We start from the raw sequence: 12,753 nt of genomic DNA, 5'->3' as shown, positions 1-12,753 counted from the left end.
TTGTGGGGGGGGGGGGGGAGGGGTTGGAGTGAGAAAGTGCGGTGGTGTCGTGCATTATCTAAATTATGAATAAAATTAATCGGCGGTTCTGGTAAAGTGCAGGCGCGTGTTGTGCGGGGATGCCAGATGGCCTAGAGGGGCGAATCCGTTGATCCCGAGTGTACTGCAGCAGCGGCCCTTGTTTCAATGCCTCGGGGGCCAGATGCGGTCGATTCGAATAACTTCAGGCTGGCATGCATTTGGGTTTTGCTAGCTCATCCTGTAGTGCTGACCATGCCATTGTTCTCGGATGGTAACTCGATCCGCCCTCTCTTTATAACAGGTGCAACACGAGGCAAGGCGCAACACCCTTCGCCGCCAAGTACCTGCTCACCAAGGCACGTGGCCGCTCATCAAGCACCGTTTTGTACTGCTTCAACACCACAGTTGTGGCACCTCTTAACCCAGACGTGAGTTCATTAATGGATGATGGAGATATTTCTGAGGGTCATTTTTTCTTCTTCTGTGTATGCCTCTCTCAAACCGTGTGCCCATATAGCGGATCTGAGCTTTTGCTTCTGCGCCTTCTTTGGTGGATTGTTTTGTTTTGAGTGCAACTGGAATGTGTCTGTTGCTGGTTGGGGGCCTGTTGCCGGGGCGAACAAAACTCCTCCTAGGAAATGTTGCTGTTGCACCGTTGCTGTTGCACCGTTGCACCGTTGCTGTTGCTGCTGCTGCTACAGTTGTTAGTCTTTGACTCACCTCGCTGCAAGTAGCTGATCCGACATGTCGGCCCTTCCCCCCAACCCGTCTGCCTGTGCAGAGCGCCTGCGGTTCCACCACAACGCTGCTCAAGGCTGAGTTCTGGGCTGATGACGCGCAGCGTCGCGCCGTTGCGGGCATTGGTATCCAGCCCGCTGGCGGCCGCATGAGGTACCTGTCCCCGACCTGGGGTGCCGTGGGCGAGCAGACCCTGAAGGCCACGCCGCTGATGTGGGACCTGAACCAGGCCAACGGCGGCAAGATCTGCCTGGAGCTGGACAAGGCCACGGACCTGGGCTCGTTCTGCAACAACGTCCCGGGCTCACCGCCCACTTGCTGGTGAGTCTGACGGAGAACTGACGGAGAGCTGATGGCTAAGTGTTGTCGTGCTGTGTTGTCGTATTATGGGTTAGCAGTGGGCTTCCTCGTGCGGCAGTGCGGAGGGTGTAACGGCGGGAACCGGTAGGCCGGCGACCTTTTTGACCCTGACCGCCATTCCTGTTCGCCTCACCTGAACGAAATGATTTGCTGAAGGCGGCGACCTCAGCAGGTGCTGAATTGGCTCAGCTTTACCCTGTGTCACCCTGCGCCTTGGCGAGCCCCATGGTCGACGCACCTTCGGCGTGTTAGCAGCAAAGTGGTGTATGTGTTTAAAACATACATCCGTTTATTGCAGTTAACTGCACCTATGGTCTGTGAGGTGATGTTCTGGCGCGTCTGCAAGAGGACTGCTAAGCTTACGTATAGTTCACGTATTTCCCCCCAACCTGCTTGCCCTCGTGCAGGGTCAACTTCTTTGACGAGTCCAAGAACTGCTGCCCGCTCTTCAAGTCCGCTCTACTTTAGAGCATAGCGCGCGCATTCTTGATGATATAATCGGCGCAGCAGGAGGAAATGCTAGGGCAGGAGGAGCCTTGCTGTGCTGCTGTGCACGCTCGTGCGCTTTCTTGGCAGTATCGAGTTACGCAGCGTGTGCACAGTGCTTGTGATATATGCGTCAAAGATTTTGTTCGTGTGTAAGATCCAACAGGCAAGCGATTTTGTATATCGCACGTTGAGAGACATATACCGTGGGACCGGTGTACTCGCGCGTCGGAAGCTAAAAGCTTAAGTAATTGGGAGGTTGTGTTGGTAATCTTGACGTTTGTGGGTTACTCTCTATCTGCATCAGACTCTCAAATCTTGACACACGAGCGCTAGGCGGAGTTATGGAGGCGGGCGTGCATTTTATGGTTCTTGGATGACCTTTGTATGTGTATTATCTATGCACAGGAGCTTGTTGCCTGACAGGCTAGTGTATAAGTGTACGTCCTGTCTACCTGCCTGCTACACTAGGCATGGCTGCTCGGCCCACGCTCTGTGTGAAGCGCTCCCTCTGTGTGTGGCGGCGCGTCTAGCTTGCAGCTGCACGAAGCTGGAGGTCCGAAGTTGGTTAAAATGATTTATCTTTCTTCCGTTCACTATTCTCTCTGATTCTCGCAAATGGTCAAAGATGTATGTCCTGCATAAACACTCGGGTTCCTGCCCGACATGTAAGACGTCCCGTGCATACTGCATGCAGACAGGAGAATGTGATCGAAAAAGCTCAAATTTGCGTTTCCGGCATACGTTTGGAAACGCAAATACCAGCCAACACTTCAAGAACTGTAGGTAGCTACTAACCACACCATGAAGATTTTATAAAGCAATGTGTCGGATCGTCTATTCCGAGTTGGTGTAGCTTAGAGAATCACTGGTTGAAGCAAACGAGGACGTTTATCGTACGACTAAAATAGTTTGGTTGGGGGTCGAAGTTCGTATAATCCATCCCTCCTACATCAGCTCCAGTTAAATTGTAACCAGAAATATAATTCCATTATGATAAAGTATACAATTTATTACAACTGCGTCCAAATGCTCCAGCCAGTTCGCGTCCTGTAATTAGAGTAAGATAGCTGCCGTTCCACCCCACGAGAAGTTGGCTCAAAGTCGAGCGGGCTAGTACTGAGTTAAAGGCTACTTTGAGCTAACTCTATCGCATAGTCGATAGCTGAGTTATGCCAACTGTAAGCGTTCCGCAACTCCACGTTTTAACCGTCGGTGCGGCGGCATAGCTAACTAAGGCGGCAAATGTAAATTAAATGAATACCTAAGGGACTATCATACTGAATTAGTTAAATAGGATCACTGGAGCTCGTGAACTTACCGCCTGAGGCCTCTCATGTGGTAAGTTTACCATGCACCGAAACAAATTGAGTAGAGCATCGAAATTATCACAATCTGCATATATCTAATTGACCAATACATTCGATTACTATGCAGGATTGAGCTCGCGCGACCCTGAATACGGACTAACAATGGCGGGCCCTGTCAGCTTAAAAAAAGTGGCTACAACCGCGTGCTTCAAGTGCCCAAATTTTAGCCTCGCAGTTATCTTAAAAATCCACGCTAGCGGTCTAATGGAAGCCGGACCAACGCGTCGTCGATCCCTCGGCGCGATATCACATGTCCTCCACCTTTCATAAGAAATTCATGGTCCAAACTAGTTAAAATGCGGGTTCATATTCACGCGTAATCTTCTAGGGAGCGGCGGCCGAAATGTTGGGGCGGGTGGCCCAAGGGGTAACGTACTGTACCAACTGTACTGTACTGCCGCGTGGACAGCTGCAGCTGGATGGCCAAATTGCAAGTTTGCTTGATCGGAGGTGCTGGCCGGGTGTAGCCCCGGTTTCCTATATTCTTGGACCTCGTTGCTTCATTCCATGGCTGGCGTGGTAGTGGGCTATTCCACTGCTCCAACCTATAGGTGTGATGTGTGCTCCAAAGTACTTGTACAATTCACACATTGAGGGTTTGTACGGCTGTACGGCAGCCCGTGGCCCTGTAATGGTCCCCTAGACCCCGTCATTCCCATGAGTTATATGTAAGGGTGTGTCTCCTTAGGCCCCTGTAGATGATTTAGAAGTAAATAACCGGGTCTACAGCTGTAGACCTCAGTATCCCCTTCATGTACACTTGGTTCCCTTCGGTCCAGGGGTTTCCGCTACAGATCGGACCCTCCACGAGCTAGCCCTTCTTGTACAGGAGGATCTAGTTCTATGCTGTATTGACTCAACAGGGGCCCAGAGCCTCATCGATCCCTCCCTCCCCATTATCGTAGCAGGCACGCCACATTATTATCACTATCGCTGTGGAGCACTGCCAGTTTTGTGCGTCTTTCTTGCGCAGAGTCGTGTGGCGCTCTTGAATTCCAATCCTAATTCACATTTACCCATGAGTCCAGTCGGACTTGGGCTGTCTCCGCATGCCAGCAGGGTCTTGATCCACCAGCGGCAGCTTCCAGCTCCAGGCTTGGAAATTTTGCAAATGTGGCACAAGGGCCCTGCTGGGTTCTGCTGCCCTCATGCCACCCAAACATTAGCCAGCCTTCCTGAACAGTCTCTCCTTTTCCCGCTCCCGCAGTGTGTTCATTCCGTGATGGGGGGGACGGTTAAAAAGGGCCTTGGGTCAGAGGTTGAAGCGCCCAGCAGCAATAGTCGGACGCCACCGGCCTGTACGGCCCCGCCCTTTTTCCGGCTTCAAGGAAGCCGACACCCTTCTGGTCAGAGAAGTCTTCCCGGTAATAATATTTTCAATAGAAGGTCAGTTATCCGTATTGGCTTTTTCTTCTTATGCAAAAGATGCAAGTTGACAGCATTGACGGGCAGGTCGACCCGTCGACTTCTTGGCAAGAAGTATACTTTATGCACAATTAATTCGAAGAATATATATCCCACATTGTTGTCGGACGGAAGCGTGCAGCTGCAACCCACGTGGCGAGCCCATCGTCACCAAGCAGGTAACGCTTACAACAATGGGTCTGCTTGTTTTTTCAATTATGCGAGCGAATAAAGGTTATAAGCTATACCATTAAAAGCGTTTGGTGCTAGCTTTCGGGGAGTGGCTGGGCCTTAGCCTTCACCTTTCCCGCGGAAATCCTGAAATATCTGGCGAATCTGCATTTTCCCTTGGTTTAAATGGATATGATGGAGGCACCCAATTAGTACTTGCTATCAAAGGCGTTATGGCGCTCTTCGCCTCGCAGACCCGGGAGAAAGCTCACTGCTGGGCCGCCAACCATTTTGAAGATACAATGCACCTACACTAACTCTAAGTTTGAGGTGATCCCCTTGACTCCAACTGATGCTGATACCGTTGGTTAAAAGCCGCTGACTCCAACCGCACTCCTGAACTGCATAGCACACGGCAGTGGGTGCAACGCACGAACAACCGCCCAGCGGCCGCTCTATGACCGAGAGGCCAGAGGCCGCTCCTTATTTCCATGGCGACAGTGACACTGTGATGGTCAACTAGACAGGGCCTCCGAAGGGTACACGTCTTCACCCTCGAAAGAAACTAACGCGCCAATCCAGCGGCAGCAGTAGCAACACTGTGGGACAGGGTGCATTGGTAGCATTGGTAGTGACGGGCAGTTTCGCCCTCTGCTGAATCAACAGCGGTTTAATAGAGACAACGTGCTGCTGCTGCTGCTGCTGCAGTTTTATCCGGACTGGGAACACAGCAGCGCCATAAGGGTCCGATATGTACGACCAACTACCTCCCAATAATAACAGTTTAGGGCTGGACAAAAGCTTTTTTCATTAGCTGCAAGGATAGGAGCTGGATTGTGTATGTGTGTATGTGCAGTCGGTCGTTGGGATGGGCGTTAATATGGTTGACACCGCCGAACCTTTAATCGGTATCAAATGTTAATGCAGTGTACTCATCGGCTTACACCGATGTAGACCGATGCATATAGGGCCCGCCGCCGCCGCCACCATGAGGTCATGGGTGTGTGAATCACGTGTGAAGACTCAGATACGTGAGTGCGTTTCGCTGTCCTTCACGAGAAGCATTCGAGCAGCTTACAATAATGCTACACTTCTTAACTGCGTTCCTTCGCAATAACTAGATAGACCACCGCGACAGGATTAATGCAGCACGCAGACCATAACTACATCGCACCCTTCGCAAGGCCCTTAGGACAACGCAACATAAGCAAGTCCGGAAAACAATGTCGCAACAAATTTGATGTCCATTACTAGCTATGAACCTCGACCTGACAGTAATCATCCTAGAGAGTTTTTAGAGGCAAAGCGGCGCCACGAAGACCGGTAAACCAACATGACACGATTTTTCCTGATGCATCGGTCGGGCAGCCGGTGGCAGCGCAATCACCATCTGTCGAGCGACATACGCTCTATGGCACACCTACCCAGCGCATTGGCAAAAGCGAACAAATTTGAGCCCAGCACTCACTCACGTGGAGGCCGCGCGCAGCTGCTATACGACATCAAAAGTGCTTGCATCAACACGCCGCAACACGATTTTGACCAAACCCAACAATGCAAGCCAACCTGCTCAAAGGCTCTGAGGGCTTTTGAGGAATAGCACCTGCTAGGGCCCACTTGCTAGCATGGAAACCGTTACGCATGATGCCGCCTCCTCAAAGCCACCGTCACCCAGTTCAACTCATCCTGCAGCTGTCATAATTCCAGGCATCCCACTGCTCATGGTGTGAGGGAAGCCGCGAACAGTGGGCAGCACTGCTTGTCTGGCGAGAACAAGTTGATCCTGCAAGGACATGGCAGCAATCGAACCGGCAACAGAGCAGCAGCCAGAATGAGCAAGGACAGACCAAGCAAGGCTGCTCTCCGTGGGATTTGAACGGGAGCGCTCCATGGGAGAGCACATGCAGGTGGCCAGGGGCTTTGGGTTCCCCTCCTACGCATCCGTACGCGTTCCGAAGATTTCGCTGACAGTGGTAGCCCGGAGCTGAAAATTCAGTAAAGCCCACTTTCGCTGTACATGGCCGTTCGGGGCTGTGTGTTACTGTGTGATGCAGTATTTAACATGGCATGACATACATAGCACATGGAGAGTGTGGTGCTGTAATGCCCGCACCACACGGTGGAGCGCTAAAGGCTCCCCTTGCGCACAAGCAAAGGCCCCAGCCAACCACGAGCCCAGCACCCGCCTGCTAGCCTAAAACCGTAAAACCCCAAGGCTACCGCGGGAGTAATCATTATGTGCTATATATAGCCTATAGGTGCAGTGACGATACGCGGGGACACGCGCCATGGTGAAACGACATCTGTAAACCTGAAGCACAAATCAATTCGGGCTGCCGACCTTTCCAGAGCCCAACCTTGGACCTCAAAAGGCCCACAAGTCCCCCTGGCTGCCGCATAATAGCTCCTATAGAGGAGATTCGTTCCTCCTCAAGCACCGCAACAATTCACCCGCCCAGCATCCACCCCGGCGAATGGATGGATAATCCTCGAGATTAAAAAATATATATAAGCTTCAATGCTCGTTATGCTACTCCCTGCCTGCCCCATCCCGCCACGCACCAGCAAGTATCCTGGCCAGTGTTGCAGAAGGTCTTCAAGTTGGTGTCGTTGCTCAGCTCCATGCAGATCTTGGCACCGTCCGCCTGGGATGCGTCCCAGTTGAGTCCGGACACCTTCAGGGTTTGCTCTCCAGCTGAGCCCCAGCTCGGGGATAGGTACCTCAAGGGGCTGGAAGCACCGGCAGCCTTGAAGGCAAGGGCAAGAATCTTGCGGCGCTGAGTCGGGATGTCATTGCCCCAGAGCTCCGCCTTAAGCAAGGTTGTGGTGTTCCCGCACAAACCCTGGGGAGGCGAGGAGGGGAGGGGAGGAGGGCGGCTTTAGTTATCAGGAAGACAAGGTCGTATTAATATAAAATGCCGAGTGATAAAGAAGCTTGGTAGGTTGGAAGTAAGAGTAGTTTGCAGCAGAGTACTGGTGTGGGCAGACAGTGTGGTGCAGAAGACCAGCGGTATTGGTGAAATTCGAACTATTAGGCGGTGGTGTACCACATGCACGTGTCTAGGCAACATTTGCAACGCCGGTCAATTGTGCAGAAGTGGATCCATGCGGAACGTTCGTGTCGAGCGCCCAGTAAGGGCACGGCGCAAGGGCACCTCAAACACGTCAGACAGCGGCTCACGTTCGGGTTAAGGGGGGCCACGACTTGCAGAGTGAAGCAGTAGAGAGTGGAGTTGGTCCTGTTGCTCGGGCGACCCGGCTCCTGGGTGAGGGTAGGCAGCGCAGCGAAGCGGGTAGCGGCCGGCTTCGTTTCGCATCTGGGGGTAGAGGGTGGGGGCAGCATAATACACAGCGACAAAAAATACTGATCAAGTTCATGCGTCGCCCACTCTGGGCCGCTGCTTCCGTAACACAGGGAATCCTATTTGATGGTACACGGAAATGGCTTCATATGAAGTGGCTTGACTACAGTCCAGTTATCATATGAACTCGTGAAAAGGACACATCCTGAGGGGCAAGCCGATTTGGGAGGCCGACCTGCTTGCGGCCGATGCACGGCAGAGGCAAGAAAGGCAAGGCAGTATTGAGGTTTGTGTTCCGCCTTTGCCCCCAAACTGGGTGTTATCACATCCACATCCACATCCACATCCACATCAGGCGTTAAAGTGTTTACCCTCAGGCCTCAGGCGGGCCTCCATCCCCGCCTCAAGAACCAGATCCGAACATCCCCTAGAGAACGTCCTCTAGACACAAGGGCTACACCTCAGGGTTGGGTTGCACATATTGCTCAATAATATTTTCTTTCTCTGTAGGTAGGATAACACTAAAAACAATTAGATGATGAATTACAAAGGAATTAAATAAACGTTAGCTTTGTCCTCCATCGGCCCGCCTGTCCGCAGGCCCCCCTGTCTGCCTGCTAGCTGCTCGCCTGGGTTTGCACCTGCCTGCCTGTGCGCCTGCCTAACTACCTGTTTGCCTGTCTGCCTGCCTGTCTGTCCGTCTGTCTGTCTGCCTGACTACCTGCCTGTCTATGTGTCTGCAAATCTACCTGTATCAAATGCCAGCCGGTCTGCCTACCTGCCTGTCTACCTGCCTGTCTGTTTGCCTTCTGCCTGTCTATCTGTCTGTCCGTCTGCTTATCCGTTGCCTGCCTGCTGTTGGCCTGTCTAACTGTCCACTAGTCTCCCTGCCAGCCTGTCTGTCTGTCTGTCTGCCTGCCTGCTTAGCTGCCTGTCCCCCTGCCTGCCAATCAGCCTGCCTGCCTGCCTATCTGCATACGCGGCCAGCGGCACACCAGCATGAACCGAACCACGGCTAACCCAGCACGCGCACTACCACGCTTTACGGTACTCACTCGCACTTGGGGAAGTCAGGGTTGCCCGGCTTGCAAGTAGTCGTGGCGGTGCCCTCCAGGCAAGTGACAGAATTCGGGTCACCGTCGCCGCCAACGGTGACGGTAACCTGGTGGTTAGCGAAGTAAGCGGGGCAACCTGTGGAAGGTGCCAACAGGCTGAGCCAGAAGGTGAGGGCGTTGGAGATGTCCGCTTGCAAACCGGTGTATGGCGCGCCTGGGGGCAGAGAGAAGCTTGCGCAGACCTTGATCACGTTTCCAGAACAAGTTATGGTAGCTCCACTGTAGCCGATGCTGTACGACGTGACAATCATTTCAAGATCCCCAGCGATCTTATCAGCCACCGATTGGCAGATCGATGGGGTCAGTTGGAACGGGAACAGGAGGGGGGGCAGTGCTGTAATAGTCGCGTAGACGCACGTCTTGCAAGGCGGCGTGATCGGTACCGCAACCGGCTCAGGTGGCGGTGGTGGTGGCGGTGGTGGCGGCGCTGGTGGGCTAACCCTGGAGATGGGGCAGCAGTCTGGCTTGCTGTCGAAGAGGGCGAGTGAGCAGGTGCCCTTCGGTGCGCCAGCTGGCGGAGCGCAAAGATCCTCCAGCGTGGTGCAGCCCTTGCCCTTGTCGTTCTGGCCCAGGGTGATGCACAGCATGGCGCCATCGCTGTCCAGGCCCAGGTTCAGCTGAGTGAAGCGCAGGATCCTGGAGGTGTTGGGACCATCGGGTGGGGTGTCGAAGGCTGGGCCAACCTTGGTAGGAACGCCGTTGAGGGTAGCGTTGACAACGTTGCCGAAGACGTCGCACACCTGGTTGACATTGATCTATAGGGGGATGAAGGAGCATGGAAGGGCATGAGGGAAAGGGAAAGGTGGGAAGGAGGAGGGAGGTGACGTGGAAAAGGTGGATGTGCACCCGGGTAGAGATTCCACTTCCAGGTAAATACCGAACGCTGTGCACCAACAGAGTTTTTTGGGGTGAGTGTCTGGCGTCGCTGTTGATGTGGCAAAGGCATGCTAGGAGCGAGCTCCTGAGCCGTGCGGATGGATGGCTGGATGGATGGCAAGATAATAAGCTCCTTAGCGACAAATGTAGGGAGCACAATGCACGGCATCGGAAGGACACTTCTGAGCAATCGCAAACACAACGTAATTGACTTCCAGACGAATTCAGGCACCAAGCTGGGCCTGGCGCCGGAATGGACACGGACACGTTGAGGCGCGCTACCAAGCAAGGAAATGGAAACTGCCATCGACTGCGAAGGCCGGTAAATTAAGTAACACATTCTTCAGTCGGGTTTGGAAGTAAATAACATACCTCAATCTTCTTAATATCGGCCTTAGTAGCGCAGTACCCTGTGGCGCTCGGCGATGGCTTGGTCACCCTTAGGGTGAAGCAGTACTGGCCGGTGCGATTAGACTTCACAACGGGCTCCAAGCTGTATGGCGATGGAGACTTGATGCATTGGCAGTATGGGAAGTTCGGGTAGGCGACATTCTGCGCCTGCGCAACCCTGCGCGCAGCGAATGGAGGGCTCGAAAAGTTAACCGTGTGCTGCATCCGTGTACCCGTGTAACGAAGTGGCAATACCGAGTAATTTTATTAAGGTACGCTAACTTGTTACGGTGTGTAGCCGTTCCTAGCAAACTAGCGCCAGCTACCATTGAGCTCATTCTTGCAGCCCTTTCGAACATGCAAATCAGCAAGCTGTAAGGACTAAGCCATGATCATTACAACTTTCAATCTCATGCCCAAGCAGCCTGAAGCGGCGAAGACAGGGTTCGTCGGCACAAACTTACGCGAAAGCGGTCGCCACGCAAAGCGCCAACAAGGCTTTACGCATCATTTTTAGCAGTGTATCCAAATGAACACACTACTACCATATGTTGCCCACTGTGTTCCTTTAATTTGCTTGGTCGGCTTCGACAGTCGTACCTGTTTGCACGGCGCCCACCATTCCGAGAGTTAACAGTACGCTGCTAACAGAGCACAACCTAAAGGGATACATTAGCACGCGACCATTTCCAAATAAGGAGCGGCAGAAGGCACCTGCGGACCGTTATGGCGATGCCTTTAGAGTTCCTCGTAATGTCTGCATTGCTCTGTGGGATTATATCTTCCAGATGGTAAATGTTACAGTTGCAGACGTCCTCAGTCTTCCTGCGGCCTCAATGCCGTACATCCTCCATCAAGGATGCAACACAGGACTGTACATGTCAATTGACATCTCCGTAGTCTGCAAAATCAGATAGCACCAGAAACTGCAATCCCATTGCTGCTCTAGACTTGCTCTGCTTAAATGCACCTTTGAATGGCACACTTCGAGTTGCCACTTTACTTTTGTCTTTCAAAAACACGTCTTTATCACACACCATGATGATCGGTATTGCGGTAAGGGCAGATGCGTTGAGGTTCAAATTGTATAGCTGGTGCGAGCAGAGGTTTCCTCGACCCCAAAGGGTTTAGGCTGGTCCGATTGATGAATGTACCTAGGCTCTGCTATGCGAGCAGAGCATAGCCCTTGTCCATGTGGATGCAAGCTGCCTGAACGCGAAGTATGCTTGAAGGATTCAAAATCGACACTGCGCCGGGGTCACCGGCCTTCGGATAGCAAGCTGCCCGATAGCATAGACCGGTGACCGTTCAGTTGCAATTAGATTTACTTGACTGCACGCGAGTCTGCACGCGAGTCTGCAAGTCCTAGGTTGAGGATACATTGACCCTGCTAACGCTAAAGGTGCATAAGCAGGGCACCACGCTCCTTAAGCGTGTAGCCCATGGTTACCTCTGGGAGCCACAGGACCTTAAGAAAACTGTCAAATTGCTGAAGGTATTAAGGCTAACCACAGCCAAACAAAAAGCCGATGTGCTGCCATGTCGGGCCTTACGTGACGAGAGGGATATTCGACAACTTATGCGGGAACAAGAGCCTGTGTATAAGTTACCCATGCTGTATTGACAAGGTAATTATGGCGCGTAGAGAAATGCTTACTTTCCGATAGCGCTCAGGCTTCGCTACGTCCATGCCTGAGGTGCGCAAAGCCGGGCTAGATCCTATTGACACCCAGTGCTATATCAGGAGAACATTTTTGGCCGCTACACCAAGTCACACAAAATTAGAGAGTCTGCGAAAAATTAAATCGGTGCGCTTGGTGTGCGTGGGGACGCTGGCTTTGCAAGTCTTAGCTACGACGAGGGCAGTAATTTGCTTGACAGGCAGACTAGCCCTGGATCCATTATTTCATACATTCCTTTATTTCGCCTAACAGAATCTGTGTAGCACTCCAGCCCACGGGTATTATCATGGCCTTACGTTCGCAGAGGTAAGGAAATCTACCAGGATAATACCCAGGATTGAAATATTAGCCGCCGCAGTCAGGAAGAACGGGCCCTGTAGCTCCTCATTTATTGATTTCCTGGCGCAGTCCTGTCCTGTCCGTTCCTGTCCGTTCCTGGGGTGGCTTGTGCCTGCTGGTGCCACATTCTTCCCCCAGGCGAGCAGGTCCTCCTTCCTGAGGAAAAGCGCGCTATATGTTTTTTTATTTTACCTTCGTGATCGTCCACACGGCAAAAAAGAAGGCACACATCATGGCCATTCCCATCTGTTGGGGAGAGTATGCCTCCCAAGCAAGCTGCTCCACTGCCTGGAAGTAGAGCAGTTGCTGATTACTGGCGTAAAAAGTATAGCCCTCAAGGGTAGTGACCTTAGGGTATTGAGCCAGCTTCTCAAGCTAATCTGATACCTCTGCCAAGGAATGTATGTGCTAGGGAGATCGTAGGCCCTCATCAGTTGAAGTCCTGCTGGCGTAGAAGGGTGAACAGGCCAGTTCGGGCCTTTGCCGAGATAAACTTCCT

At 52.6% G+C, this 12,753-nt stretch overlaps 2 protein-coding genes across 2 annotated transcripts in view; one reads left to right on the top strand and one right to left on the bottom strand.

Annotated features, from left to right (window-relative positions):
* Positions 1-2,291, top strand: part of VOLCADRAFT_104383 (uncharacterized protein) — a gene marked incomplete at its 5' end in the record, with an annotated part of 5,788 nt that extends 3,497 nt beyond the window's left edge. Inside the window, 3 exons of the mRNA XM_002949685.1 lie at positions 323-449; positions 803-1,080; positions 1,527-2,291. Of these exons, the coding sequence (XP_002949731.1) occupies positions 323-449; positions 803-1,080; positions 1,527-1,587 (466 nt within the window). The 3' untranslated portion in view covers positions 1,588-2,291. The remainder of the gene's footprint in view (positions 1-322; positions 450-802; positions 1,081-1,526) is intronic.
* A 3,145-nt stretch (positions 2,292-5,436) lies between these two features.
* Positions 5,437-10,765, bottom strand: phI (extracellular matrix glycoprotein pherophorin I). Its single transcript, XM_002949581.1, has 6 exons — positions 10,698-10,765; positions 10,216-10,411; positions 8,908-9,722; positions 7,732-7,867; positions 7,113-7,393; positions 5,437-6,333 (listed from the first exon to the last, which is right to left on the bottom strand). Exons 1-6 carry the CDS (start codon positions 10,742-10,744, stop codon positions 6,270-6,272), a joined length of 1,539 nt encoding a protein of 512 aa, XP_002949627.1. The 5' UTR covers positions 10,745-10,765; the 3' UTR covers positions 5,437-6,269.
* Between the last annotated feature and the right edge of the window lie 1,988 nt (positions 10,766-12,753).

The sequence above is a fragment of the Volvox carteri genome (genome assembly GCF_000143455.1).
Source record: "Volvox carteri f. nagariensis unplaced genomic scaffold VOLCAscaffold_15, whole genome shotgun sequence".
Lineage (NCBI taxonomy): Eukaryota > Viridiplantae > Chlorophyta > Chlorophyceae > Chlamydomonadales > Volvocaceae > Volvox > Volvox carteri.
Note: the sequence above shows the minus strand (reverse complement) of the source record. Positions and strands in the feature narration are given on the sequence as shown.

Bases quoted from the DNA above. Each gene is read 5' to 3' on its own strand.
- phI (XM_002949581.1), bottom strand. From the start codon at position 10,744: ATGATGCGTAAAGCCTTGTTGGCGCTTTGCGTGGCGACCGCTTTCGC. The intron at 10,412-10,697 runs GTAAGTTTGTGC...CGCTGCGCGCAG, and splicing joins TGCGTGGCGACCGCTTTCGC to GGTTGCGCAGGCGCAGAATG. The intron at 6,334-7,112 runs GTGCGTGGCGGG...ATGTCCTTGCAG, and splicing joins ACTGGCCAGGATACTTGCTG to GATCAACTTGTTCTCGCCAG.